General features: G+C 51.9%; 7 protein-coding genes across 7 annotated transcripts; 3 read left to right on the top strand and 4 right to left on the bottom strand.

The window, feature by feature from the left end:
- The first annotated feature begins 1,788 nt into the window (after positions 1 to 1,788).
- Positions 1,789 to 6,919, top strand: K489DRAFT_378057 (putative ABC transporter). Its single transcript, XM_033604306.1, has 2 exons — positions 1,789 to 6,627; positions 6,701 to 6,919. Exons 1-2 carry the CDS (start codon positions 2,017 to 2,019, stop codon positions 6,818 to 6,820), a joined length of 4,731 nt encoding a protein of 1,576 aa, XP_033462549.1. The 5' UTR covers positions 1,789 to 2,016; the 3' UTR covers positions 6,821 to 6,919.
- A 1,385-nt stretch (positions 6,920 to 8,304) lies between these two features.
- Positions 8,305 to 10,397, top strand: K489DRAFT_159966 (uncharacterized protein). The gene is made up of 3 exons (XM_033599291.1): positions 8,305 to 9,277; positions 9,336 to 9,457; positions 9,517 to 10,397. The coding sequence occupies exons 1-3, from the start codon at positions 8,683 to 8,685 to the stop codon at positions 10,261 to 10,263; spliced, it is 1,464 nt and encodes a 487-aa protein (XP_033462550.1). The 5' UTR covers positions 8,305 to 8,682; the 3' UTR covers positions 10,264 to 10,397.
- A 565-nt stretch (positions 10,398 to 10,962) lies between these two features.
- On the top strand, positions 10,963 to 13,274 carry K489DRAFT_393284 (uncharacterized protein). Its single transcript, XM_033606768.1, has one exon. The coding sequence runs from the start codon at positions 11,441 to 11,443 to the stop codon at positions 13,136 to 13,138; it is 1,698 nt and encodes a 565-aa protein (XP_033462551.1). The 5' UTR covers positions 10,963 to 11,440; the 3' UTR covers positions 13,139 to 13,274.
- An 858-nt stretch (positions 13,275 to 14,132) lies between these two features.
- On the bottom strand, positions 14,133 to 16,880 carry K489DRAFT_408164 (PSP1-domain-containing protein; the record flags this gene model as incomplete). Its single annotated transcript, XM_033607448.1, has 4 exons — positions 14,133 to 15,078; positions 15,143 to 15,875; positions 16,001 to 16,213; positions 16,292 to 16,880. The coding sequence occupies 4 exons, from the start codon at positions 16,878 to 16,880 to the stop codon at positions 14,133 to 14,135; spliced, it is 2,481 nt and encodes an 826-aa protein (XP_033462552.1).
- A 124-nt stretch (positions 16,881 to 17,004) lies between these two features.
- Positions 17,005 to 17,474, bottom strand: K489DRAFT_160050 (uncharacterized protein). Its single transcript, XM_033599292.1, has 2 exons — positions 17,336 to 17,474; positions 17,005 to 17,247 (listed from the first exon to the last, which is right to left on the bottom strand). Exons 1-2 carry the CDS (start codon positions 17,431 to 17,433, stop codon positions 17,130 to 17,132), a joined length of 216 nt encoding a protein of 71 aa, XP_033462553.1. The 5' UTR covers positions 17,434 to 17,474; the 3' UTR covers positions 17,005 to 17,129.
- A 6,261-nt stretch (positions 17,475 to 23,735) lies between these two features.
- On the bottom strand, positions 23,736 to 24,069 carry K489DRAFT_387449 (uncharacterized protein; the record flags this gene model as incomplete). The annotated part of the gene is made up of 2 exons (XM_033606326.1): positions 23,736 to 23,967; positions 24,020 to 24,069. 2 exons carry the CDS (start codon positions 24,067 to 24,069, stop codon positions 23,736 to 23,738), a joined length of 282 nt encoding a protein of 93 aa, XP_033462554.1.
- Positions 24,070 to 24,312: 243 nt separating this feature from the next.
- K489DRAFT_301417 (uncharacterized protein) lies at positions 24,313 to 25,275 on the bottom strand (the record flags this gene model as incomplete). Its single annotated transcript, XM_033600431.1, has 2 exons — positions 24,313 to 25,097; positions 25,149 to 25,275. Coding segments are annotated over 2 exons (912 nt in total), but the record flags the coding sequence as incomplete, so codon positions are not given.
- Between the last annotated feature and the right edge of the window lie 647 nt (positions 25,276 to 25,922).

Raw genomic sequence — 25,922 nt, forward strand, 5'->3', positions numbered from 1 at the left:
GCACATGGCGTGATTCACGATGGCGTATTGGTAATACATGGCATATTCTTCGGCTTGGGCATTTTGATTCGGATGTTTACGCGTACAATGGGGACGATATTGTGTATTTATTGGTTGGGCTTGATTGTAACCAGCGCACACCGCGCAGGCGGGAAAGGGCTGAAGGACAACATGGACTGGCCTCGACCCCGGTACGTGCAGTACAGCATTTCAAGTATTGATGACTAATGTTCAATGAAAGATAGGAAAGAATTCCCGAGGTGCTGTGTAAGGGAATCCTCTGCCCTGCCCAGGTGTTTAGCTTTGCTCACATATGGAAGACAACCTTGGAAGGAAGCCATCCACACGTGCGTCTCAATGTATGAATCCCGAAACCGTCCATACCTAGGTACTCCCGAATAATTTCAGGAGCATCTACATATCTGCTGTAGCTACACGCCGCCGTACGGACGTCGTCAGATTCCGGCACGTTTTGTCAGCCTGCCGGAACAGCCGGATGCGCTCGAGCGCAGCCCGTCAGCGCTTGGACATGACGACATGGACGACATGGGCATGTTGGGGCCCACCTGCATCGAATGAAGGATTGTTTCGTGCCTGTTGGCTTCGGGGTTGGATCCCGTGTCCCGCGTTTGAAAAAGAAACTCTCACAAGACCGCGCCACGGCCTGTGTCGACGGCTTATCAGCTGTCTCCACGCTCGCCGTGTGTGACTCGTGCTGACCACCGATTGTGATGCCCAGCGCAACGCGCATGGTCGGTCAGCCCTTGGCCGGAATCTGACACCGTCGAGTTTGGCAGAAATGACTGTTCTCAACGGTGTACTCTTTCGGATAGTTATGCCCGCATAGCACATCTGCCTCTGTACTGTGTGGCGTGTAATTTCCTATCTGGTAGAGATCTGCACATGGCACGGCTTCACGGAATCATATTGGACTTCCCGTGCGACAGTACTGTAGTGCAGGTGGGATTGAAATTCGGAACAACGTCGGTACAGGGCCATCCTCCTGGCGATCAGGTACAAATTCATGATTTGTTCTGGTGGCCTTGACACCTGCACAAACTCGAGAGGGATCGGTTCTGTTCATTCTCGAGGTTTTAATTACATCATTGGTGGCTTGAAACTAAGGGAATTCTAAACGTTCGACACGCGCTATCGTTCCGGACTAGGGCTCCTGTAACGATTGCTCATGTAACACCAAGATCCTAATCTGACTTTCGTGGTTGTGCGTCTCTTCGAGGTTGTTGCGACTGGACTGAGGCCATCGTTGGCGAGACGAAAGGGAGTCGATTATGATGGTTAATAATCCAAAATGCCAAGGTGGAACAACAGGAGCGGCGTCGGTGAGAATGATGTCTAACAAATGGAGTGTGTGTGTGCGCGTGTGTCTGTGTGTCTGTGTGTGGTGTCTTGGGGCGGAAAGCGGCACATTAGGGACCTAGGTAGGTAATTTTGTCGTTTCGACATTCGGGATCGCGTGGAAGGGAAGACGGTCTTGTGCGCCTGAACCTCGGGGGAGGGAGCGACGGACTCATCCTACCTATTGTTAAAGACTCACGATTGGCCTGATTGGTCATCGGTTGAGGATGAAAAGTCAACGCATCGCGATTAATAATTCTTATTTCCGTCTGTTCTCCGTGCCTCTCTTGCACATGTAATGACGAATGGCGTCAAGCTCCGACGTTAATCTTCTTCCAGTTAGCGAGACATCACCGTCCTACGTCTCAAGGATCTCTTATAGTGCTGATTGTACAAACAAATTCCGTCCGTTTCGTATTCCACTTCGCTTCCCTCCCTTGTGTAGTCACTGTCACTTCTTCCGACTTCCTGTCGCTTGCACTTCGCCGCATCGTACGAGAAGCCGGAAGTGTACTCGCTTCTCGCACTTGCAAGTGATTGCCGTTCCAGCCTGAAACATAAAATAAACATTTCGGTCGCGCCTGTAACGAGCGACTCAAATCGCGAATTCCGGGTACGCGCATGGCCAAACGTTCAACATAGGCGACAAAGCAAGAAGCCATGTGGGGCAGCTCGATAGATGAGCGCAAGCTCAATCGAGGCGAAAAGTCAGAAAGCAACCAATGGCACCGCGGTGACGTCCAACCCACCGCCGGCCAGCTTCACGACCCGAACAATGATGATGCAGATGAATCGCCAGAGGGTCGTGAAACTTCAGGAACGTGGGGCGAACGAGACGTCGGAAGATTTGACGAGGGCCAGGCGATGGTTCAATACGAAGAGCTCCGTAAGCATCTCGGCGATCTCGAACGCACCCGTTCCCGAGAGACACAGAATTCGTTGCGACGATCGAATACTGGAACCAGTCGCAAAAGCACCAAGAGTAAGACTGGTCCTAAAACCGACACTCGACCCAGCTCGTCAGGAGCCGATAAGGAAAAGGAAGATTCATCATCGGATCCCGAGGCCGGTCCTCGCGAAGAGGTCGAGGAGCCACAAGAAGAGGATGACTTTGAGCTCGACCAGTTCATGAGAGAAGGTCATTTTGAAAAGCGCACTGCTGCTGGTTCTGCCAAGCGCGTCGGTGTCATTTACAAGGACTTGACTGTTGAGGGCATGGCAGCGGGTGCGACCTTCGTGCGTACTTTGCCAGACGCCATTCTTGGGACATTCGGACCAGATCTCTATCACATCCTCTGCGGCTTCTTCCCGGTATTGGCTTTCGGTCGTGGAAAGAAGCGCACTTTGCTGCATGGATTCACGGGCTGCGTTCGCGACGGCGAGATGATGCTCGTCCTCGGCAGACCTGGAGCGGGTTGTTCGACGTTCCTCAAGGCTATCAGCAACAATCGTGATTCGTATGCTGGTGTCACTGGGGAAGTGTCCTACGGCGGTATCGCAGCAGACAAGCAGAAGAAGATGTACCGTGGAGAAGTCAACTACAACCAGGAAGATGATGTGCATTTCGCCTCTCTCAACGTCTGGCAGACCTTTACCTTCGCGCTGATGAACAAGACCAAGAAGAAGGCGCAGAAGGACATTCCACTGATTGCTGAAGCATTGATGAAGATGTTCGGCATCAGCCACACCAAGTATACACTCGTTGGTGATGACTATACTCGAGGTGTCTCAGGAGGAGAGCGCAAGCGTGTCTCGATCGCCGAGACGCTAGCAAGTAAATCCACTGTGATCTGTTGGGACAACAGCACCCGCGGATTAGACGCTTCGACCGCGTTGGACTATGCTCGCTCGCTTCGTATCATGACCGACGTCAGCAATAGAACCACGCTCGTCACGCTCTACCAGGCTGGAGAGGGAATCTACGAGCTCATGGACAAGGTTTTGGTCATTGATCAAGGCCGTGAGATTTACTCAGGTCCAGCAAAGGAAGCAAAACAATACTTCATCGATCTTGGCTACGAGTGCCCCGAACGCCAGACGACTGCCGACTTCTTGACTGCCATCACTGATCCCATCGAGCGACGCTTCCGCAAGGGCCACGAAGATAGTACCCCCAAGACACCCGAAGACCTTGAGCGGGCATTCCGACAGTCTGCCAATTACAAGGCTGTCCTGGAAGACATTGCTGACTACGAAACCTATCTCAAAGAATCCAACTTCGAAGATGCGAAAACTTTCGAAGACGCCGTCCAAGAAGGCAAATCGAAGCGCGTGTCGAAGAAATCAAGCTACACGGTATCCTTTCCCCGACAAGTCCTGGCTTGCACCAAACGAGAATTCTGGCTTCTCTTCGGTGATACTACGACTCTCTACACCAAACTCTTCATTATCATCTCGAACGGTCTCATCGTCGGATCCCTGTTCTATGGCGAGTCTCCAGATACGGAAGGCGCCTTCTCCCGAGGTGGTGCGCTTTTCTTCTCTATCCTGTTCCTCGGTTGGCTTCAACTCACTGAGCTTATGAAGGCGGTCAGTGGAAGAGCTGTTGTGGCTCGTCATCATGACTACGCATTCTATCGCCCTTCAGCTGTCAGCATCGCCCGTGTCATTGCCGATTTGCCTGTGATCCTGGTTCAAGTCATCATCTTTGGCATCCTCATGTACTTCATGACCAACCTGACCATCACAGCCGGACGTTTCTTCATCTATATGCTCTTCGTCTACATAACAACGATTCTCCTAACAGCTCTCTACCGAATGTTTGCGTCGCTCAGTCCGGAAATTGACACAGCTGTGCGCTTCTCTGGTATTGCCCTCAACTTGTTGATCATCTACACCGGTTATGTCATTCCTCGGACCCAGCTCTTGCAGAAATACATCTGGTTTGGATGGATCTACTGGATTAATCCTCTCGCCTACTCATTTGAGGCTGTCCTTACGAATGAATTTGCGGGTCGAACCATGGAGTGTTCCCCATCGAACTTGGTTCCGCAGGCTGTTCCCGGTGGACCTGCCGTCGATCCGGCCTTTCAGGGCTGTGCATTGGCCGGTGCTGCAATCAATGCTAAGTCCGTATCCGGTTCCGACTATCTGGAAACTCAATACAACTACTCTCGATCGCACCTCTGGCGCAACTTCGGTGTCGTCATCGCGTTCATTGTGCTGTACATCCTTGTCACTGTTATCTGCACGGAAAAGTTCAGCTTTACCAAGGAAGGAGGAGGTGCGCTAGTTTTCAAGAAATCCAAACGCTCCAGAAAGGCCGTTCAAACAGCGGCACCAGATGATGAGGAGAGTGCAGTGGCGAAGGGTGACAGCGACGGCTCCGCCGATCCGACCACGGGTCTGGAAGCCGCTGAAGAAGTCGAAAAGGAGGATGAAGCATTGAAGCAACTTACCAAGAGCGAGAGTATTTTCACTTGGCGGGATGTCACCTATAGCGTTCCTTACCTTGGAGGTGAGAAGCAGCTCCTTAACAACGTGAACGGCTATGCAAAGCCCGGTGTCATGGTGGCCCTGATGGGTGCATCGGGTGCCGGCAAGACAACACTGCTCAATACCCTGGCCCAAAGGCAAAACATGGGTGTCGTTGGTGGTGAGATGTTTGTTGACGGTCGCCCCCTCGGACCTGAGTTTCAGCGCAACACGGGCTTCTGTCTGCAAGGTGATCTCCACGATGGTACAGCGACCATCAGAGAGGCACTGGAGTTCTCAGCAGTTCTGCGGCAAAGTCACACCATCCCGCGTGCGGAGAAGATCGCCTATGTGGATAAGATCATCGATTTACTCGAACTCAACGACATGCAGGATGCCATAATTTCCAGCCTAGGTGTGGAGCAGCGCAAGCGTCTCACTATCGGAGTAGAACTTGCTGCAAAGCCATCACTTCTGTTGTTTTTGGACGAGCCGACTTCTGGTCTTGACTCGCAGAGCGCTTTCTCCATCGTGCGGTTCCTTCGCAAGCTTGCCGCTTCTGGTCAAGCTATCGTCTGCACCATTCACCAACCGTCATCTGTCTTGATACAACAATTCGACATGATCCTTGCGTTGAACCCTGGCGGCAACACTTTCTACTTCGGTCCCGTTGGCGAAAACGGCTCAGACGTGATCAAGTACTTCTCGCAACGCGGCATTGACTGTCCACCGGAGAAGAATGTGGCCGAGTTCATTCTTGAAACCGCAGCTAAGCCCCATAAACGAAGCGACGGCACTCGCGTTGACTGGAACGAGGAATGGCGTACTTCACCACAAGCTCAAGAGGTCATCGAAGAGATCGAAGGTCTCAAACTCACCAGGAGTAAGTCGATACCCGAGAAGATTCGCAAGGAGCAACAACGTGAATTCGCCGCACCGATCGGACTGCAGTGTACCGAAGTGCTCAAGCGCATCTTCCGACAATACTGGCGTGACCCATCATATCTCTATGGCAAGCTCTTTGTCTCAGTCATTGTTGGTATCTTCAACGGCTTCACCTTCTGGCAGCTCGGCTACACGGTTCAAGACATGCAGAACCGCATGTTTACAACGTTCTTGATCATCACTCTCCCTGCCACGATCGTCAACTCTGTTGTGCCGAAGTTCTATACCAACATGGGTCTGTGGTTGGCTCGCGAGTACCCATCACGTATCTATGGCTGGTTTGCGTTTACGACTGCACAAGTCGTTGCGGAGATCCCGATCGCTATTGTGGGCGCTGTCATCTACTGGGTCCTCTGGTACTGGCCAACCGGTCTACCTACCGAGAGCTCAGTATCCGGCTACGTCTTCCTGATGACGGTTCTCTTCTTCCTCTTCCAAGCCAGCTGGGGTCAATGGATTTGCGCGTTCGCGCCGTCCTTCACCGTCATCTCCAACGTGTTGCCTTTCTTCTTCGTCATGTTCTCGCTCTTCAACGGCGTTGTGCGTCCATACTCCTCCCTTCCCGTCTTCTGGAAGTACTGGATGTACTGGGTTAACCCGTCCACATATTGGATTGGTGGCGTATTGGCGGCGACCTTGGACGGTGTTCCTGTGCAGTGTGCCGAGTCAGAAACAGCTCACTTCGATGCTCCCAGCGGCTTTACATGCATGGAGTATGCGGGCGCTTACGCAAATGCGACAGGCGGGTACTTGCTGAACCCCTCCGCCACAGCTGACTGCCAGCTATGTCAGCTGTCGACCGGCAATCAGTACCTGGCCACGTTGAACATCGATGCCTCGCAGAAATGGCGCGATTTTGGCATCTTCCTCCTCTTCACATGCACTAATTGGCTATTAGTGTACTTCTTTATCGTAAGTCCTTCCTTATCCGTCCATTGCTTTCATACCCTCAAACGACACCTTGGCTGACAAATTACGTCTCTAGTACACTGTGCGCGTCAAGGGCTGGTCATTTGGCTTTGGTCCATTGTTCCGCTTTTTGGGCAAAGCCGTGGATTTTGCGAAGAAGCCTTTCACACGCTTCTTTGAAAAGCGAAGAAAATGAGTTTGCTCCGAAGAGAGGAAGAGTCTCGGAATGTATGTTGTGCATGATGAATTTAAATACACGCGGCCCAATGTGCTTGTATGAAAAGCGATGATACCATTCACAAGACCCTGATAGTGTTGTGACGTTGAAGAGCCAGTGAGTTTTTCGCTCTATTTGTGTTCTCTTGACCTCGCTCCAATTTCTCCCTGGGGCCCTTCATCTCCGCATGTGAACCAGAGCCCTCGCCTCAAACAACCAGATCGTTTTTTTTGAGGGGCCACACGGGCCCCAAAACCTCTATCCTTGCAGGAGGTGCCCTCCTCAAGCTATAATTACTGCTGCACGTCTGATACGTAGGATCTGTCACGGATGAATAAAGGGGTGTGTTGAGGTTAGCGGCACTTTGCCGCCGCAACCAAGCGTGATCCATGGATCGTATGTTCCCAATACATGTCATCAGGATGGCTTGCATCAAATGCTTCGGAAAGGTGCGCCCGACTTGAGAGTTGTGCTTCTGCTCTCGGAAGTTATGGTAGCCTACCGGGGAACACGGACCTGCGAGGGATTCGGCCGCCTACCGGAGCGCGTTCCGAAATTGACGTGGTTGGACGACAAGGGCTTCCGGTCACGGGCGTTCGGAGTGGAGTCCGAGAATACGATAGCTCGCGAGCAACTCAACGCGCGTATATGTAATACTGACATGCAACACACAGCAGCATGCGAGAAAAAGCAAGTCGCCCATAGTGCCGCTAAATTTCTCCATTCGCACCTCAGTTTTTGGGGGGTTCTGGCGGGTCCATTTCTATCTACGAATGATGTGCATCTCTAGTCGCCAACCTGTACCGGGCCCATCTCAGACCGGCAGGTAAGACGGGGCTTCAATCCATCGTTCCTTTGCTGCATCGAGCCCGCCCGTTCCGTGAAAGTCCCGAGAAATGGGTGTGCTAAATTTCCCTTGGCCCTTGACCCTTGTCCGTGGACGATTGAGGTCACTGCACCAGTTATGCAGTCGGGCGGGAGTCGGGAAACGAGTATCCGACTGGTAGATTTGGCGACAACCTTGGAATGAAAGTTTGGCCGATGACCCATTTGAGATCTGCATCTGCGATTTGGCTCTAACCATCAGTTACGCGTGCCCCGATATCGTCAGCACGTTACCAAACTTCTCCTTCGATGGCTGCTCCGACTTCATGAGATCATTCCACGGATCTGGTTGTAGTGATGTGTTCTTGGCCGTATCGTTCTTATCTCATCAATGGGTGATAATCTCTAACCGCCGAGGAACGCCAGAGTTTCTCGCCATGTGAGCACTCGTCGCACAGCTACCCGCCACATCAGTACACCTGGGCATGGGCAGTGTGCATATGCATCGGTCCGCTACTGCTTTGCTGCTTTGCTGCTCTGTATGCTCCTTGTTCAGCCAGCCAGCGTTGCTACTTGAGACTTGCTCAACCGCTTCGCACTGAGACGCTCAGCGTACCCTGGCCTTTGCAGATGGGCAATTACATGGTGGCTTGTCACACGAGAAGTACCACGCGCGAGCACGGTACTCGCGAAACAGAAAAGTGTGCAAGGATCCATCCTGCTTGCCCAAGTCACTGCCACTGTTGCTGTTCGCACAGGATTTGCTGGCAATTGACAGCAATCGGCAACAACAACAAAACTGACAAAGTACTTCATGCAAACACACATCAGTTGTCTGACTTGTCGACTGGAATAAATTATCATCAATACTGACATCTACAACCGCCTGGAGGGTACTTTAAGAGCTTTAGGTCCCTAACCTGCCAACTTTGACGCATCCTTCGCACTGCGCACGGCGCCATAACCTCCTACATCTAACCATACCACTCCCTTACCCTTCTCTTCAAACTTACGTGATGAACGCGTCGTGGGGTCGCCTTGCTCTGGCAGGACACCCAGACCCAGGCGTGGTGACACAACATAATTCAGGCAGCGATGGGCGTCACCAGCAACCTAGAGCACAAGACGATGCTGCTTCACTGTCTTCTGGTCGCGCCTGGCGATTCGACTCGACCAGATCTACACCAAGCTTCCGAACCACCACTCCGACTTCCTCATTTCGATCTTTCAACCGAGCAGGCAATCTGAGCTATGAAGAATCATGCTGCTCCGAGTACTCCACACCGGCGACCTCCTTTCGAGCCACATCATCCCGCTCAAAGCGAGCCCATACTATCCGTCAAAGCCAAAATCGCGTGTCGTCGACAAGTCTTCGAGAGCCTGTCTGCTATCGTGCCTACTCTCACGATGAGCTCACCAACAGCATACGATTGAGACCTGAGGAACGGGAAGAGCTTCGGGCCAAACTGAGCACCATGCGCGTCCGACCTGTCGGCTCAAAGGGCACTGAGGCTACCGGATCGATCAACGAAAATCCTCGCGTTATCCCTTACACAGGCAAGGGTGTCAAACAGGATTCGTGGACCAGAACAGGACGCAAAAGATTGGAAGGTAAGTCCTGTTTGCGTCGAAGCCATGGATGGCGTATGATTCTGACGAGACGAAACAGTCTTCCAGTACACGTTCACGCGTGAGTCAGATGGGCAAACCTTTACCGTGATGTGGGACTACCAGGTCGGCTTGGTTCGCATTCGTCCATTCTTCGCAGCTGTGGAAGGTCACGACAGAAAGGTGAGTTGAGTTCGGCGCACAACAATGTCAACGACCTCGTCACTGACCTTAGACTTCAGACCAAGCCTCTGTTCGCCATCAAACAGAACCCAGGCCTGCAGGATCTGTCGTACAACATCACCGGCGGAGCCATTGATGCACAAGGATACTGGATGCCGTTCTCATGCGCAAGAGCATTGTGTGCCAAGTTCTGCTACGAAATACGGTGGGCATTAACTCCCATATTCGGGCCAGCTTTCATCAGGGACTGCTATCCATTATTTGAGGATTATAGGATCGAAAACCAGATCATCGTCAACGCAACCATCGCCCTTAGCAATTGGGTACAGAAACCTGCACAATCATTAGAATCGTCGACGTCTTTCAGCACCAGCTCCGGGTCATCGGATTACTCTGGTTGCGATGATGGGCAAGCTGACGACGAATCGTCTGAGATAAGCAAGCGTCTCAGTCCCAGCAACATACATCCCTCGCATCCAGATCACAATGTGAAGTTGCGCTGCCCAAGCGCGATGCCAGTTTACAAGCAGGCGCCTGGCACGCCTCTGTCCAGACCACGACGTCGTCGACATGGCAGCATGAGCACAGAGCGACTCTCTCCGGCAACATCCAGTCAGGACGACCAGGAGAACACAGACATGAAATTCTCTGAGCTTTCCTCCAGAAAGCGCAAGGCACATCAGCTCGAGCACAATCGCAGAAAGCGAAGGTCAGCTCGAGATATTGAGCTAGAGGTCGCTCGGTTGTTGGGAGAGTTGGGCAAGATCGAATCAGATACGCAAGAGGATACGGAGATCGATGATTGAATGAACATGATGCTGAGCTATAATGTACTGTACTGTTTTTATTTTGAGCTGATGAGCAGACTGGGTTGCCTGTGGATTGATCATGGCTTGATTTCTGTAGACGCAGCCACCCGAAGCTGGAGTACTACAAGGATAGAGGGGAGGACGATTCACTTAGTCTGCCGTGATCTGGTCTCTTTGTCGCCCTGAAATCCAAAAATAATGGATCAATGTCGGAGCAAGTCGCCCGCGGTTACGTGACTTTCGGAAGTGCTGCGATAGCGCGTCATGCGCGTGCGAATTACAATTGATACCGTTCCGGTTTCATGCATGTCGGTACGCATTCGGTCCGGTCGGTACTGTAAATTGTCGCCCAAAGAAATCTCACGCTCGGATGAGCACGTGCTCCAGATCTCGTTAAGATCTCATTGTCTCAGTCGGAGCATGAAAACCGGCATCACTACAGAACCAAAAAGAAAACTGCATGTGGAACGATGGACCCAACAGTGCCCAGGTAGTGAGAAGATATCTTGTAGGGCATGACGCACGAGTGCTCGGAATGGGCTGTTGCTGCGCATGCGGTCCGCACCCATTTGGTGGTTAGCCCCGCCTATATCCGAGGATTTCTCGCCTCCAGGGCTAGCTGGAAAACTCGAGGCCCAATCAAAGCCGTGGGGTAGCCAAAATCTGCCGGTCCGACCGAAGACATGCTCGCATCAACGCTTCGCCACCCGCCGCCGGGCCACTGGATTGGTTGTCGTTGCTGGTTTTGGTTCTTGTGGACAATCGTTTGAGCCCATGCCATCGCCATCGCCGCCGTCGCTGCCGTGGACCGCAGTCTCTTGCACGGGAATGAAGTTGCTCGATCCGCGGTCACGTCGCCGCGCTGCTCCGACTTTCTGGCCTGTTCCATAATACTGTGCGTCGCCTATGTTTGCCGTCTCAAGGTAACAACGCAGCTTTCGACCCTGATGAGGCCTACACGTGTGTACGGACAGTGGCCAACATCAGCACGCGTCTAGATCCGCCGCTCACGATCATCATCGCGGGGAGTAGACCCCGGCGCCGTTTCATACTAGGCGGACCAAATTTCGTGGGAGGCATTCCGCGACATCGCACACGACGAGATCACCTCGTATTGCTCGTGAGGCATACTCCCACAACCAGCATCCTGGCAACAACCTCGACAGAACCACACATGGTCTCTCATCCGCCCTCAGCATACGGACAGGCTTCCGCCCCACCGCTGGCCCCATCTGCACCACCTGCGCACCACCGCGCATCCTCGGTAACGTCAGGGCGATCGGCAACGAGGCGACATCGACATGCGCGCACTCACCATGGTGGGCCTGGGTCATACCTCCCACAGAACGAGTTCCCAGTCTTCACACATACGGGAGATGTCGAGATCATAATCAGTAACCATAGTGGTCGCAAACAAAATCGCTACCTGTTACATCGCCTCATTCTAGGACAGTGTTCGGGTTTCTTCCAGGCAGGTACCCGGGCTGAATGGAGTGGTCACATACCTGATGATGGCAGCATCAGAGCGGGAGGCAGTCTGGGCCGGATCAATGAGAATGAGAGTGTGACAATCGGGAGTGGATCTAGGGCTAGCAGCCAAGATCGAGCATCATCGTCAGATCCCATGCGCCGTAGATGGCACTACACACTGGATTGGAACAATGCTGCAGAGGATGACATGCCCATGCTCGTCCAAAAAGAGCCAACAGCTGGATCGATCTTTGGCGACACCGATCAGCCGCCGCCCGTGCGGAGCAAGCCTCCAGCATCGAACGAAAGCTTCTTCCGCAACATCACGCATCTTTCCAGTCTCCACCTGAACGACCGACCGCGGACGGATGCAGCTCCTGAGCCTGGTGACGAAATCTTCAAAGACTACGACAACCTCTTTCGGACAATGTACCAATTTGCACCATCGCTTGACGCGGTCAATATCGCCTCGGCATACACAGAATGCAAAGCGCTTTTGCACCTCGCTGACATGTATGATGCGCTTGAAATCGTCGGCAGCCGTGTAGATCATCATATGCTGCGGTTTGGAGCGCGGTTGTTCAAGCAAATTGCCAAGTATCCGCCATCGTATTTGAAGTTGGCATACCTCGCGAAATCACGAACGATCTTCGCCGAAGCGATGATTCATGTTGTTGGTCAGTGGCCGCTGGCGGCGCCGCAACTGCGTGGACAAGTTGACGCTCATGTGATGGAGCTCATCGAGGACAAGGTCGATGAACTACGGGAGATGGAGGAGAAAGTCGAGTCACGGCTGTGGAGACTAAATATTACGACGCGCGCAGGTGAGCGTGTCACACCAGGCAATGACTTCCTGAGCTGGCTCGCAGTCTCGTTCTTTCGACAATGGTACGCAGAAAACACTACTCCTCCTCTCTCCGGCATCCTCAAAGACACCACTTCCGGCGCGAGTGGAACTCGGCCAGATAGCAGTCACACTCAACAAGCCTCCGCTCGCGCAATAAGTCGGAGCAGTAGCCACAATCACGCTGCCAGCCAACGTGTACCTCCACCCCAATCTCCATCCGCCCCAGTCGCTATGGGCCGAGTGTACAGGCAGCTCGGCTCCTCTGACCCCAGCGCCTATCTCTCCCGGGATGACCTCAAGCGCTTCCTCAAGTCCCCCAGCCCGCAACTCGGCGGTGGCGAGCTCCTCTACAATCGCGATAATCTGCGGCGTTTCGAGCGCCGCATCGACGACATCAAGGCCCTCGCGCGCGACGCCGTCCGTCCGCTCATGCGCAACCACCTGGAGCTGGATCTCCGGGATTTAGCCGCGCCGGCCGCTGGTGGTATTGGCGGTGGACTGGGCTATCTTACCTGTACGAAGATCGAGGAGCGAGATTTTCCGTGGCAGGAGTGACGGGTGGTTTGATGGAAACCACTCTGTGACGGGTTGCGGCTTTTATTTTTCCTCTCTCTCGGTCCTTGAGATTATTTTGTGCATATGTATATGTTGCATTGTTGGTCGCTTTTTGTTGGTTATTATACCCCTGCTGAATGAATAATGATTTCTTTTTCTGCGTTAGATATCCGTCCATGTTCTTTGCCGATATTCAAATGATAGCCAAGTACACGGATTCTCCCCAACCCAACACGGTGTGAACAAAAGTGACAACCTCTGAAACACACGAGTTAAGCAGACTACAAATTGAAAGTGCTCGTATCGCTTCATCAATTCAATTCAACGCGAGGGACTGAGGCATACTCAAAATTGATCAACCTTCATGTGCACTTGAGTCAAATTGAACCCGTCGTCGGAGGGCAAACCCAAACCCTAACACATATGACTTAGGGTATACAAAGACGATTTGTAGGTCAGCAAGGGAAAGATGCTCGAAATGGAGGATGCGCCCTCATCTGGATATTGACGAGTGAGTCATTCATTACTCTGCCGATATTCCAGATGCGTACATCGCTCACAATCGAACGGGCAGTGCCAGGCAGAATCTACGTGGCCGGGTCGTCAGGAGAGTCAGGAGACTTGATTATGCATTGCTTTTTTTCGTCCATGGTACAGAATTATCACATTCCTCGCAGCATACATTCCATCAGCGGACGCGAGGCATCGCCAATCCTTTGTCCCCGTCCCATGCTGAACCCCAAGTTGCTGTCATCCATTCCCACCTCCGTTCCAGCCATGTCCGGGCCAAGAGATTCTCGCCTGTTTCGCTCTTCAATTTTGTTGTTGTTGTTTGTATGTCTTCAAGGTCTTGATTGAGGGTTGTTCTCATGTTTCATTTCTTGTTGTGGGATTATTCGTGCGGCAATCGATATCGTTGATTTGGTAAAAGGTCATGTCGGGGAGCATTCTGCGCTCAAAAATGAATAATGTAGTTTAGTATGATGGAGTTGCGCTACCAGCGACGTCCTTTGTTGCCCGCAGAGGTACCGGTCATCGCTGCTCCGGAGAGCGGTCGGTTTCCACTACTGGCATCTTCGCCGCCGGCCGCAGGACGTGTGCCGATAGGGCTGGGTAAGGACGGACCACGCATTGAAAGATTTGATGAGCCTGGGCGGTCCCACGTGTTTGTGCGAGAATTGATCGAGGATGCAGGTGAGTTATTCTGCAGACGAGGGCCGAAGCTGTAATTCGGACGACTCGAGGAGTCTCCCACGGCTGGAGGTGACGAAGGCATCGTCGGAGCAAGCTGTGATTGATGCTGTGGAAGCCCAGAGGCGGATCCTGGTGCACCGTACCAGTTATTAAAAGGCTGTCGCACGGCCGATTGGTCGTTCGTTGAGGCGGCACCGGCCTCATAGTGTTGATTTGGTGGCTGTAGCGGTGGCTGTGGCAGATGCTGCTGCTGCTGCTGCCGTAGTTGTTGCTGGTGTTGTTGTAATTGCAGCTGTAATTGCAACTGTTGCTGCTGATTCTGCTGACCGGGACCAGGCGCTGCATGTCCTGTTGTAGGAGGGAGAGCAGACCCAGTACCTTGGCCAAAGCCAGTCGCGTATGGGTTGGCTCCAGGAGCATAGCTGTTTGGAACACCTGGAATGCTTGGAAAGTTGGGAGTGTATGTATCATAACCGATGCGATACGGCATTTGTGCGCCGTAGGGATCGCGGTCCTCACCGTACGCCATTGTGTAGGCGTTGTTGAGGCCAAGCGGATCAAATGGAGTGACGGCGCCTGGACCGATTCCGCTGGGCGGCTGACTCATCGCATGCTGTGAAAATGATGCTGGGTTAATGGCGGAGAGCCAGATGCGTGTCTTGTATATGCGGTAAAGCTCAGTGATGAGATCTTTGAAATTGATGTAGTGGTCAGCATAATAATAGAAGATTAATTTTTGAAAGTCCCTGTAGTGATGTTAGCAGGCGGAAGTGATGGCAGAGATCCATTTGAAAGCGTCACGAGACATACCATTGCCATTCAGCATCAAGAATCTCCATCTGAAGGTGCAAGTGTGCAACCTTTTGCTGACAGGTACGCTTCGCCTTGGCTTCATTGCCCTCCTTATCCGCGAGCATTCTAATCTCATGTTGCTGCGCCAGCCGCTTGATTGCTTTGGGTTTGAGGTTTGCGATGCTGTCGCGAGGAAAATTTGGATGACCTTGAATGGAAGACGGAGCATCTGAAGCATAGTACTGACGGTCCGCATTGTCTCGCTGTAGATCTGCGTTTGGGTTGTTGGCACCCTCTTTGTTGTGGCTGTACATCATCAACCACTTGTACTGCTCCTCTGAATATTTCTTCTTGTACAATCGAGCGACTTCGGGGCTGACGTTCGCATGTTGCACGGTGCCAAGATCTTGACCGCGATCGGCCTCGACAATGACCAAGTCGCCCTCTCGAACAGTCAATCCAGTATTTTCAAGTAAGTAGAAAACGTCGACACGTGAGCATTTGAAGCTGACAATGAACAGCTGCTTGCGTGGACGGTTGCCGTTGTTGTTCGGTCCCCAAGCTGACATCATGCCAGCAGCAGCTTGCTGCTCGCGGATGCTGTTTAGCTCATTTCGCTCGCGTTCGTTCAAATCGACGAGAGGAACACGATAGTTCAATGGTATTTCGTAGTTGCCGTTCTGCGAAAGTGACATGCCGTGATGTTCATTCGACGTGTTGATGTTTCGATCGGCCGTTAAACCAGCAATATCTACATTCGCGAGTAATTAGCGATTGCAATCCACAAGCATGTCTGTGATGCGCCAAGCTCCTCATCACAAGCAGCAAAGGTAGATAGAATAAGTTCCAAGGATGAGCAAGCGGGCATAAACTTACTTCTCGGTATTCCAGTAATATTGTGAATAGAATCGTCTTCAAAAACATCTTCAGAGTATGGTCTGCCAAAGAACCCAGTCTCGGCGCCAACAAGAGATCCGCGACGAGTGGGTATCTCGGCAAGAGAATGGCGACGTGATTCGTTAAGATTGCGGACGTGGTCCCAGCCCAAAGAGCTCTGCCACTGCGCACGTCGACCTGATTGGGAATCTGCTGATTGTCACGTGTCAGCGGAACTGATCTCGATCTCACCCCAAGTCGCTCGGGAAAAACTCGGATGTCATTACATACCAAACCCAAGACCTGCCAGGCTGTTCGCCAGATGATGATCGGTCATATCATTGTTGCCACTGTTGCGCCCATCGCCGTGCATGGAGCGCTTCTCGACAAGGCCACGATCACTGTCAACGTTGCGCGTTGCGCCGATGGTCGGAAGCGTGGTTGTACGCACAAGGGAGCCGATTGGCGGATGTGAAAGTGTATGAGTGAGCCGATTACCAGAGTCTGATTCAGTATCAGTGTCAGCCTCTTCGCTGAGAAGCGCAAGAGGGAGTGTTGAGGGCTGGCCGCTCGAGGCGGACGCGTTGCCTTGCATGTTGTTGGCGGTCATGGGAAGTTCACGTTGACCTTGTGAGTGTGAGAGCGAACGTCCGGTTTTGAGGTGAGCGTGTAAAGGGATTGAGAAGGGTAGTGACCCAGTGCCCGCGCTAATTGGTGTGCTGGCGTCGCCCGATGATAATGCAGTGCCTCCGAGGTTGCCAGCAGCACGGCGCACTTCCATCACGGCGTTTCTCTTCGCAGAGTCGGTCATTTTGAAGCTGCCACGTTGTTGTCCCCAGATGCTTCCGCCAGCAAGTCCAGACAATGGAGTATCACGCATGGGAGGATGGCCAAAAGTAGTTGAGGTTGGCCAAGGCCGCTCGTCTCCGGAAGAACTAATCGAAGCGGAATCCGACAGCGGCTGTTGAGAGGACTATGTGGCACAATGTAGCACATTAGTATCAGCATGACGGTATATGCCGTCAGCAAGTGAAAGTGCCGTCGTTTACGCGCTCGTCACTTGGACTGGAATTCAGAGCTTGGGGGAACTCACAAGCATGGTGGCTTTCGAGTGGGGTGAGCTGACACTTCACGTCACAACAGGCGCATGCACCACTCCAATTTCTGCTTTCTGGGTGAGATTCTTTTGTGAATGATTTCTCACTGCGATGAAATATTCTTCAGCGTGGCAGGAAGTGCGGGCTTTGCTGTTGACGACGAGTCAGTGGATAGGTACTCGGCCAAAATTCGAGCACATGTCGCATCTTGTGCAGCATCATGGGCATACACACATACCAAAGATAATAAAGCGATTTGAGGACAACGGCGCGATTTGCCTTCAAGGACTTCTCTTCTATTCTATACTCTGAGCAGAACCCTGTAAGTAAGGTCATCAGAAAATGACAGTCTGGCTGAGTGCATTTTGGTCATCACTCACCCAAGGGTCGATATGTCGAGAAACGCCGTCGAAGGTTTATGCTTGTCGGATAAAATTACACGTTGCAAAAGCAGAACAAGCAGGAATCGGCAACGATGTCGTAGTCGTGGTCGTCGTATTTGTGCGTTTTGCACCGATCTATACCCGGTTCAGTTTCATGCCCAGAGACAGCAGGGAATTCAGATGCGCGAAGAGGAGAGGCGGTCGTCGGGGTTGTGCAAAGCTGCTTACCTATTTGTCAATTGTCGCACCGGAAAACGCCCCACGAAGATGTCCCGTCTATGATTGAAAGCAAATGCGCGAAAGGAAGGAGTTGGGGAAGGTGATCGGTAGTTGACGAGAGGTACGGTGGTGGCAGGATTGGATTGAACACAACGCGCGCGACGCAGCCGATGGACGTTTTCGGTGTGTGGTCACGCACACCGTCGGGCGGAGGTTCTTTAGAGTTCGAGTCTGCAAGAGTTCGGGGGGTGCGCTCGCGTTGGTGGACGGGCGGGAGTGCGGGCTGGGGGAAAAGGGCACGGCGGCTTGCCAAATTGTGGGGAAAAAATAGCGTGGCGATCAGTGGTGTGTGGAGTACAATCTGGACTGTAATAATTGTGGAGAACTGTACAGTGGTAGTCGTCTGCCAACCAGCAACTGTACCATTGTCTTTCGGATGAGAAGGTCAAGTCGCTATTGAAACCGACGCTGTGCTTGAGATGTATTTTTGGAATGGTGGAGACGAGAAGCGACGAAGAATTCCGAATTGACAATTGTGTCTAGTGACAGGAACCACGATGCGCTTGCTGTGATGGTCGGCGGATCTACGCAGAACCTCAGTCACCCTAATCCGTCGCCTTTTCCGCGCACGCTGTCCTGTTCAAGGTGTCGCTTGCGTTGAAAACCAGGTCAATTATCACAGACCCTGTGCGATAGCCAATGGTGATGTTGCCTCGCCTTTGTGCTCCGCTCGGCTTGTCTTGGATCAGTGTCGCGCTGGCAAATGGAATTATTCAGCATGGATGTGTGGAGGAAATTGCAGGTGGGCGCATGAACTGAAACGAGGACGTACCCGACCAAATCGTTCTCTACAGTTGGGAACTGAGTGGTTGGTCGTGGACTCTACCAGAAAATGATCGGGCGAGGACAACGTCTCGTCACTGGACGGATCCGTTCGTCTGGTATTTGGTGAGACGATCCTCAGGCACGAGGTCGCCTTATGGGGTCAAAACCCTCTTCCCAGGCGAGTGGTCTTGGGCGTTGCTTGGGCAAAAATGATCGCCTTGTTCTTGCCTTGTCTCGCGTGGCTTTTCCCGCCTTTCGCTTCTCTGCAGGGCGATGATTCCGAGAAAAGGGGGAGGTATGGCGTAGGGCAATCGGCTAGTGTTTAGCTGAAGATCAACTGCGGCGCGTCAGCCGAATCGTGGGTGACAAGGGAATCCTCTTTGGCACGAAGCAGAGGAGGAAGCACCAACCTGGCTGATGGATAATGGAACAATCAACAAGGTTTACGCTGAAGCGTAGCTACTGCATGCAGTAATAGATGAGTTGGCTGCACGATTATGTTGTTTTCAATCTCAAAGCTGCATGACCACCGCCAACAAAAACTGCGGGCGTTGCTAGACCTAAATACTGCGAGGTCGAGCAGAGACCCACGCCAACTTCAAATGATACCAGCACAATGATCTCCACACCGGCCATATCACCCCCCCTGTGTGATGATATTCCAGAAGTCGTGCGAGAATTGCCCGCAGCCAAGGTCTGACAACAGCTGCACGACGCTCTGACTTGATGCTTCGCTTCCGAGCACGTTCCGCCCGCTCGTTTTCCTGGGCGTTCGAAGGAATGCGCCTTCGGGTGCTTTCTTGCATGCGAGTATGCAAAGGACCCGCATCTATAGGTAGCGTCAATGCTCGCCAGCTCACCAACAGTCTGTGCAGACGGTCGTGCAGGGCCAAGCAAGAGAATGTACTGGACCCGATCCGAGGCGCGCTCAGTGAAGTTCAGCTCAATCTAACATGCCCAATGTATCTCGATACCTGTCAGCCGTGCTTGCGCCCATGCCGGACCAGAAAGTCCCCCTCATTCGTCTTGCGGAATACGAATATAAGCCATTGGTAGATCAATCTGCAGGCGTATAAACAGTCCTCCGAGCAAGGTTGATGCCGGCATCGCATTCATCACGACCTACACAAGCTTGTCCGCTCGTCCGCCCGACATCAGCAACTGAATGTTCAACGCAGGACCAATCAGATGTCGGCACATCACACCCTCTGGCATTCAGGACACTGATGATCGAGAAGTCTCTGCACCACACTCCGGCTTCTAGACGTACTCCAGAGCCTTCCGGCTCGAGTCCAGCGCCGTAATCTTGCATTGCAGAGCGACTGCACGCATGGAATCCTGTTGTGGAGTATTGTTGTCCCATTCCATCGCACGGGCTGAAGATCGTCAGCACCAGCACCTGTTCGTGCTGCGGCTGCTGCCAGCAAAATTAGTAAGTGTCGTTTGGCGGGCAACAGTTACATGACTTGACCTTTACCACTTTACTGGTCTGTATGAGTAGATTTGCTACCCAATAGCCATCACTGGATCGACGCGATCGTGCTGGTATACGTTCGACCGGGATCAGCATATGGACCTGTTGAGGGAGCAATATGCCGTTTGGCAGCTCAAGCCCTACTGAGGTCACTCGAGAATTGAACCAGAATAAGAACACACAGGCCATACTGACATTATCGTAGATGTTCCGGCACACCATGGCAATTTAGATTGCCTTATCCTGAACAATGCCTGGCTCTGTAGCTGCGACAGCAAGGGCGGCTAAAACATCCAGGATGCCCTCAACTTGTGCGCTCGAACCTTGTCATCATCTCTTTCTTCGAAATTGAAGGCTCAGCCCCTTGATTGTCTAATCATCAGATGTTAACCGTGTATGGAGGCACGAACATGGGTACGACAGCGGCTGTTTATCGCTGCATCGCCAAACGAGGTCCGGGTTTCGATCTACTCTGTGATCGCACTTCACAGTCGCTCAGACGGAGCGCGAGTTGCGAAGTCGATGAGTGACGTCTGCTCATTCCGAGAAATAGGCCATGCGGGGCGTGCGATACTCCACCATTTGCAGGTGTTATGTTTCTTTCAGTGCACATCCGCAACGAGTGTGTCCTCCGCAGGCTCCTTCCAGTACGATGTGTCGAGCTGCAGTACGACGAGAAGACGAACGTGAGAGTGTGCCGAAGAGCATCGATACGGCGCTGCGCGTATCGCTGAGCGTAATCACGAACCAGTGACATAACGTGAAAATTGCGCAGGTTTGCTTGTGGGTCTGGCTCACGGCAGAATAGGGGGTCGTGCAAAGCCCAGCATCCACTGTGTGCACAAAGAGCATCGTCAAAGCTTCATGGTGCCACTGTTGATTTGAAAGACAATAAGATTGGAAATAACGATACCTGCCGGTGGCTACGCCGGAAGCCTGCTGTATGCACCCTTCCCTCCTGCTTGCCTGCAACCATCTTGCCGTTTGCTCCAGATTACAGGCACTCTCCTTGTCACCCTCGGCCACTTCGAGCATTCAATCCAAACGAGCTCACAGCAAAAGACGGCAATCCGTTGTTGACGCCCAGGAGTATTGCTAGCTTCTCACCTTGTGCGTGGCTGAAGTGGTAACGGGAAATAGCCCCTTAGTGCTACCTACTTCTGCCCGGTTACCTGCAGCAGCACCTGTCCTGACCTGCAAAGTCTGGGCCGATTGCGCGCAAAGTAGATCCAACTACAGTAAGCAAGAGCGGTTGCACGTGCCTGATACAAAGACTTTTTGTGACCATCGTTCTCAAACTTTGCAAAGCACAATGTACGCGCTCGACGCCTTGAAGTCAGCCATTGGCTGTTTTTGCGTCTGCGCTCGGTTTGTCACGCAACATTGATTTTCAAATTGTTGAGAAGGTCGCTCAGATGATGTCGAGCACATTCGTCTCATCATCAAGACCCACTGCTTCGATAACTTCCTGACCGAGCTGGGGATTGTGCGCGTCAGAGTCATGGATATCCGCTCAGCTCCACGAGCCACGTCGCTTTCTCGTTTAGATTTGCGACTCACTTCATAAGGATATGTTCTCCATGGCGGGAACTCTCACCGGCACCAAGAAGGACGTTGTGATGCAGCAGGTATGGAAATTCCCAAAGCGATTGCACGCACATGAAACGTATCGGAGAACGATGATCAGAGTTGACTTCTCAAGATCTGCACAACCAGCACAGCATTCCCGTGCACTACCCTGGCACACGCCCAGGAGGGCAAAATTCGGCCTATCGCTCTCAATCTCAAAAGCCATTTCGGCCATGGACACCATCATAACCATCGTACGTTGCTGAGAGCCTCAATGACACGATATCGATGGCCGTGGAAGTCGAGAGCAACCAAGCGGCCGATACTGCGGTACTACTATCGCTCCGGTCAGCTGCGCAACCCGGACTCGCATGAACCCACTGCGAACTGTTGAGAAACACGGCAAGCGCCAAAGGGAAAAATAAGCTTGAGGGAGAATAATGTTTCACAAGAGCTGGGAGTCTGAGGAGGTGCACCGCGAGTGATATCTCAAGTCTGTTCCTCCATGATCGGCGGGGTCTCTGGTCCACCTAATGCGTTGCAAGATGACAAAAGATATGACGAGGCGCGAAATGAAAACCGTGTCCTCACGAATCTGCGAGCTTGAAGAGCAACTCACCCATGTCCGTCTGTCAATATACATACTCTCGGGAGACGGATATCATTCAAAGTATAATGGCCATCTGGACAGTCGGCCGGACGTGGATCGGGTATTATTCTCTACACCACTTGATCGCCAAACATGATGTCCGTCGAACCAGCCCGGGCACCTGCCGCAGACGGACTAATCGATCACCGACAAAGATCGACAGGACAAGTTTGTTAGCTTTAGTATACATATTCAGAGTCATACTCGAACCTACGAAGGGGTATATATATGCATTATTCCAGAGCAATAGAAACATGCTTTCTTGAATTCAAACATTTGATGAAGCAAATTTTGACTTGTTAGCATGATTCATGGCTGCAGCGTTTTGTTTGGTTCTCGTTCCTGAGTTATCCTCGCCGATGTAATGTGAAGACATAACTCATTCGAATACAGATCATCGTTCTAGGATTATGACATGTCCAATTGGGGAGATAGGCTGCGCGAATAATCCCGTCTACGGATGTCAAACAGTCATCACGTGACCTTGACAGTGTGATTCGTTGTTGCCGTCTGATGATAAGGAGATCATCGTGCTTGTGATAGGCGGGACCTTGAGATACCTCCACGACAAATCACTGGCCCGGTAATTGCATAAGTACTTGCGCAAACCTTCCATTACAATTTGGTATATTTCGAGATCAGCAAGGATGCAGGGTCGCAAGCGCGAAGAAAGCTTGGATAGAGACAAATACGATAGCGAGGAGACGATGAGATGAGATGAAATGAGATGACCTCAGACCGATATTTCGAAAAGCAAGTAATGATATGTACAAATTCATGATGATATGTGTACCTTATATTTACAAAGTAGGTAGGTAGTATCGTAAAAACGTCAGAGGCTGTTGACTTTCAAAGCCACAATCAAAGGGAGCTCGTACAATGCCTCGGACAGACCAAAAAAACCTGCTGGATGTCGGATACATGATAATGCAATATCTCGCGATGGAAACCCAGCCAAAGAATCGTCAAATGCTCATAAATTTCGTGGCATCAAAACAAGCATGATGATGATGATGATGATACAAATGCAATTCCGCCCGGTACATATTCGGAAATACAAATACATGCAAACCTTGGAAAGCAAGCAAAGGCAGAAAACCGTTGTAAGGAAGTGAAGAGGCGTTCCCCGCACGCCATTGTATGATGTGGTCTCGATTAGCGTCGATTTCCTCAGGGCTCTGGACCCTGAATTTATGTGGACAGTGCGCCACTTGCGTCGTTGGTGTGGTGGGCCGAAATCCTATTTCCCACCATGGACAAAGTGGTTCGATGACGGGTTTCGCAAATGTGACGTCGTGTGGAAACCGCGCAAATGAGCGCAGACGCCGAGGACGACCATAGTTTTCGAAGGTAACGCCGATCATTGCGGCTGGCAGCGGAATGATGCCCTAACTATGGACCGTCCATGCGACAACAATGTGCCTCCATTTCGAGCAGGACGGGTTGTTGTCAACGTTCAGTGTTCCATCTCAGGAAAGGATGGTTGTTATTTAGGGTAGTGCGGCCGGAACGAGTCGATTCAATCGCCGCGTCGTCCTCGCTTGCCATATGCCTCCACCTCGGGGTGGACCACACGCATGTGGCGGGTGAGAGCATCATTACGTGAGAATGTCTTCTCCTCACGACAAAGTGGACACCGGACCTTTTGCTTGCGGTTGTTGTGGATCGTATCCTCATGTCGTGTAAGATCGTATGGCCGTGAAAAGATTGTGTTGCAGGGCTTGCCAGTAGAAGGATTTATTCTCGAGCATCTATAGATTGTTAGTAAAAACCATAACGCGGAGAGGGAAAGTCGTAACTTACTTGTGTGGACCCGCTTGCGAGTTCCTTGCAAGAATGGCGGCTGATGTCATGCCAGAATCTGATGGCTCGGGCGAGGCAGCGGACTCTGGAGATGCAGACGAAGTGCTTGCCACCGATGCAGCATCCTTGAGCGCCTGCTGTTGCTGAGATCTGTGGAAGTCACGTTTGTGCTTCTGTAAACCTTGGTGTGTGTCGAATCTTTGGACACATCCGTGATATGTGCATGTGTAGGTGCCAGTATTGGCACGGGTGTCGTCGGGTCGCTGTGGAGTATCGGTGCGTTGAACTATGCTCTCCTGTGACGATGTACCTGGTCCGAGATCACTTACTGAGGACTCCATCGAAGGAAGAGCAGGCGGAAAGTTCGGTGTTGAATCATTAATGCTAAGTTTCCCAGTCTGGTAGCTGACCGGGAACATGGCCGTCTGCATCTGGTCCGAGGACTGGGGCATCAAAGAGAAATCAAAATCCGGGATAAACGGCTGATCGGTAGTTGCAACATTCGGGAAGGTCGAGCTTGGTTGGCTGCTGGTTGGATGTCCCTGAAACGAAGAAGAACTTTGTCCAAAGAAGGAATTTCCTGTCCATTGTTCAGAGCCACTGACGTGCTGCTTGTAGCCGTCAGGTATACTGTCTTGAAAAAGCGGCGGCTCATTCTCGTGATTGTACTCGAGCACAGCGTCTTGGGGTGACATTGTTTTCGTCGGCTCTCTCCGCAGAGGAGGAGCCTGTCGGGCCAACTCTGCACGCTCCGCCTCCTCTTTTTGCTGCAGACGCATATTCGCGGCCGTGCCTACTTGACCAGGAGAGGGCTTCCAATCCTGCAGAAGTGTGTTTGGTGAGGTCGCCTGCCGGTAGGGAGATCTCTCGCGGTTAAGCGTTGAGTTGGGTGAGATCGACCGTGCAGCGTTCGCAGTTTGAAGTCGTTCTGTGATGAGATTTCGTTGAGGAGAGAGATAGTTCGTCGTTGATTTTGTCGGTGGTGCGGATGTGTATACGAAATTGGGATTGTAGAGCTCATCCTGGTAGACCTGTGACTCCGTTCGGTGTAATTGTATTGCATTGCGGAAATCTGAACCTGCGATTATTATACGATCGCGCTGGGTTCCAACAGTCAGATCATGCTCACCATTTGATGATAAATTGTGAACCTTGCTATCACTGTCGCTTCCAGATTGCGGTGTTGCAGGTGAATCGTTGCCATAACTTGACATTGACTGCCTTGATGGCGCAAAATCGTCGGTCAAATCCTCGGTTGGCTGGGTGTAATATTCGAGGCGCTGCTCTGTAGTGGCATCTCGGATCGCCATCGAGGCACTGTTGTAACTTTTGGAATGTGAGTAATCGACGTGTTGTAGCGGCGAGTTGTCTATGTTGGCGATGTGAGGATATGTCAAGTTCTGTGGGAACGGTGACCTTGGCCCGCTAGATGCTATCGTTGAGCTTGAGGGCGTTCGTCGATGTTGTTCTCGTGACTGAAATGTTCCCGCACTTAGGTTGGAGGTTGTGCTCGATATTCCCATGCTATGTTGTTGATGACGATACATGTGCTGGTTATGTTCAGATTCGCGGGCGTAAGTGTCCTGTAGATTGTAGAGAAAATTTGAATGTTGGTTTCGGGATGCAGCAGTGTTGAGAGACGAGTAGTAGTATTTCGGCTGTACGGCTTGTTGCGAGAGAGCGATCTGTTTCGGGGTCTTCGAGATAACTTCATGCATGCCCGAGGTGATGGTCATTGGCGCAAATTCGTGACGACAATAGTCATCAGGACCCGCTGTTAGTCGAGTAGGGGTATATGATGATGTCATTGCCAAGTGGTTGGAAAGTTCGGGACGAATAGTTGTAGCCAGCGTTGTTCGATCGCGAGAAGCTTGGATTATTATACACAGAAGTGGACTATTGT

The sequence above is a fragment of the Dissoconium aciculare genome (assembly GCF_010015565.1).
Source record: "Dissoconium aciculare CBS 342.82 unplaced genomic scaffold K489scaffold_3, whole genome shotgun sequence".
In the NCBI taxonomy this organism is placed as follows: domain Eukaryota; kingdom Fungi; phylum Ascomycota; class Dothideomycetes; order Mycosphaerellales; family Dissoconiaceae; genus Dissoconium; species Dissoconium aciculare.

What these genes read in the sequence shown, in the direction of transcription:
- K489DRAFT_378057 (XM_033604306.1), top strand. Translation starts at nt 2,017, where the DNA reads ATGTGGGGCAGCTCGATAGATGAGCGCAAGCTCAATCGAGGCGAAAAG. An exon ending in TATTAGTGTACTTCTTTATC is followed by an intron (nt 6,628 to 6,700) that starts GTAAGTCCTTCC and finishes TTACGTCTCTAG; the next exon opens with TACACTGTGCGCGTCAAGGG.
- K489DRAFT_160050 (XM_033599292.1), bottom strand. Translation starts at nt 17,433, where the DNA reads ATGACCTTACTTACAGGGTTCTGCTCAGAGTATAGAATAGAAGAGAAG. An exon ending in AAATCGCTTTATTATCTTTG is followed by an intron (nt 17,248 to 17,335) that starts GTATGTGTGTAT and finishes CGTCGTCAACAG; the next exon opens with CAAAGCCCGCACTTCCTGCC.
- K489DRAFT_393284 (XM_033606768.1), top strand. Translation starts at nt 11,441, where the DNA reads ATGGTCTCTCATCCGCCCTCAGCATACGGACAGGCTTCCGCCCCACCG.
- K489DRAFT_159966 (XM_033599291.1), top strand. Translation starts at nt 8,683, where the DNA reads ATGAACGCGTCGTGGGGTCGCCTTGCTCTGGCAGGACACCCAGACCCA. An exon ending in AGGACGCAAAAGATTGGAAG is followed by an intron (nt 9,278 to 9,335) that starts GTAAGTCCTGTT and finishes GAGACGAAACAG; the next exon opens with TCTTCCAGTACACGTTCACG. An exon ending in TGGAAGGTCACGACAGAAAG is followed by an intron (nt 9,458 to 9,516) that starts GTGAGTTGAGTT and finishes CTTAGACTTCAG; the next exon opens with ACCAAGCCTCTGTTCGCCAT.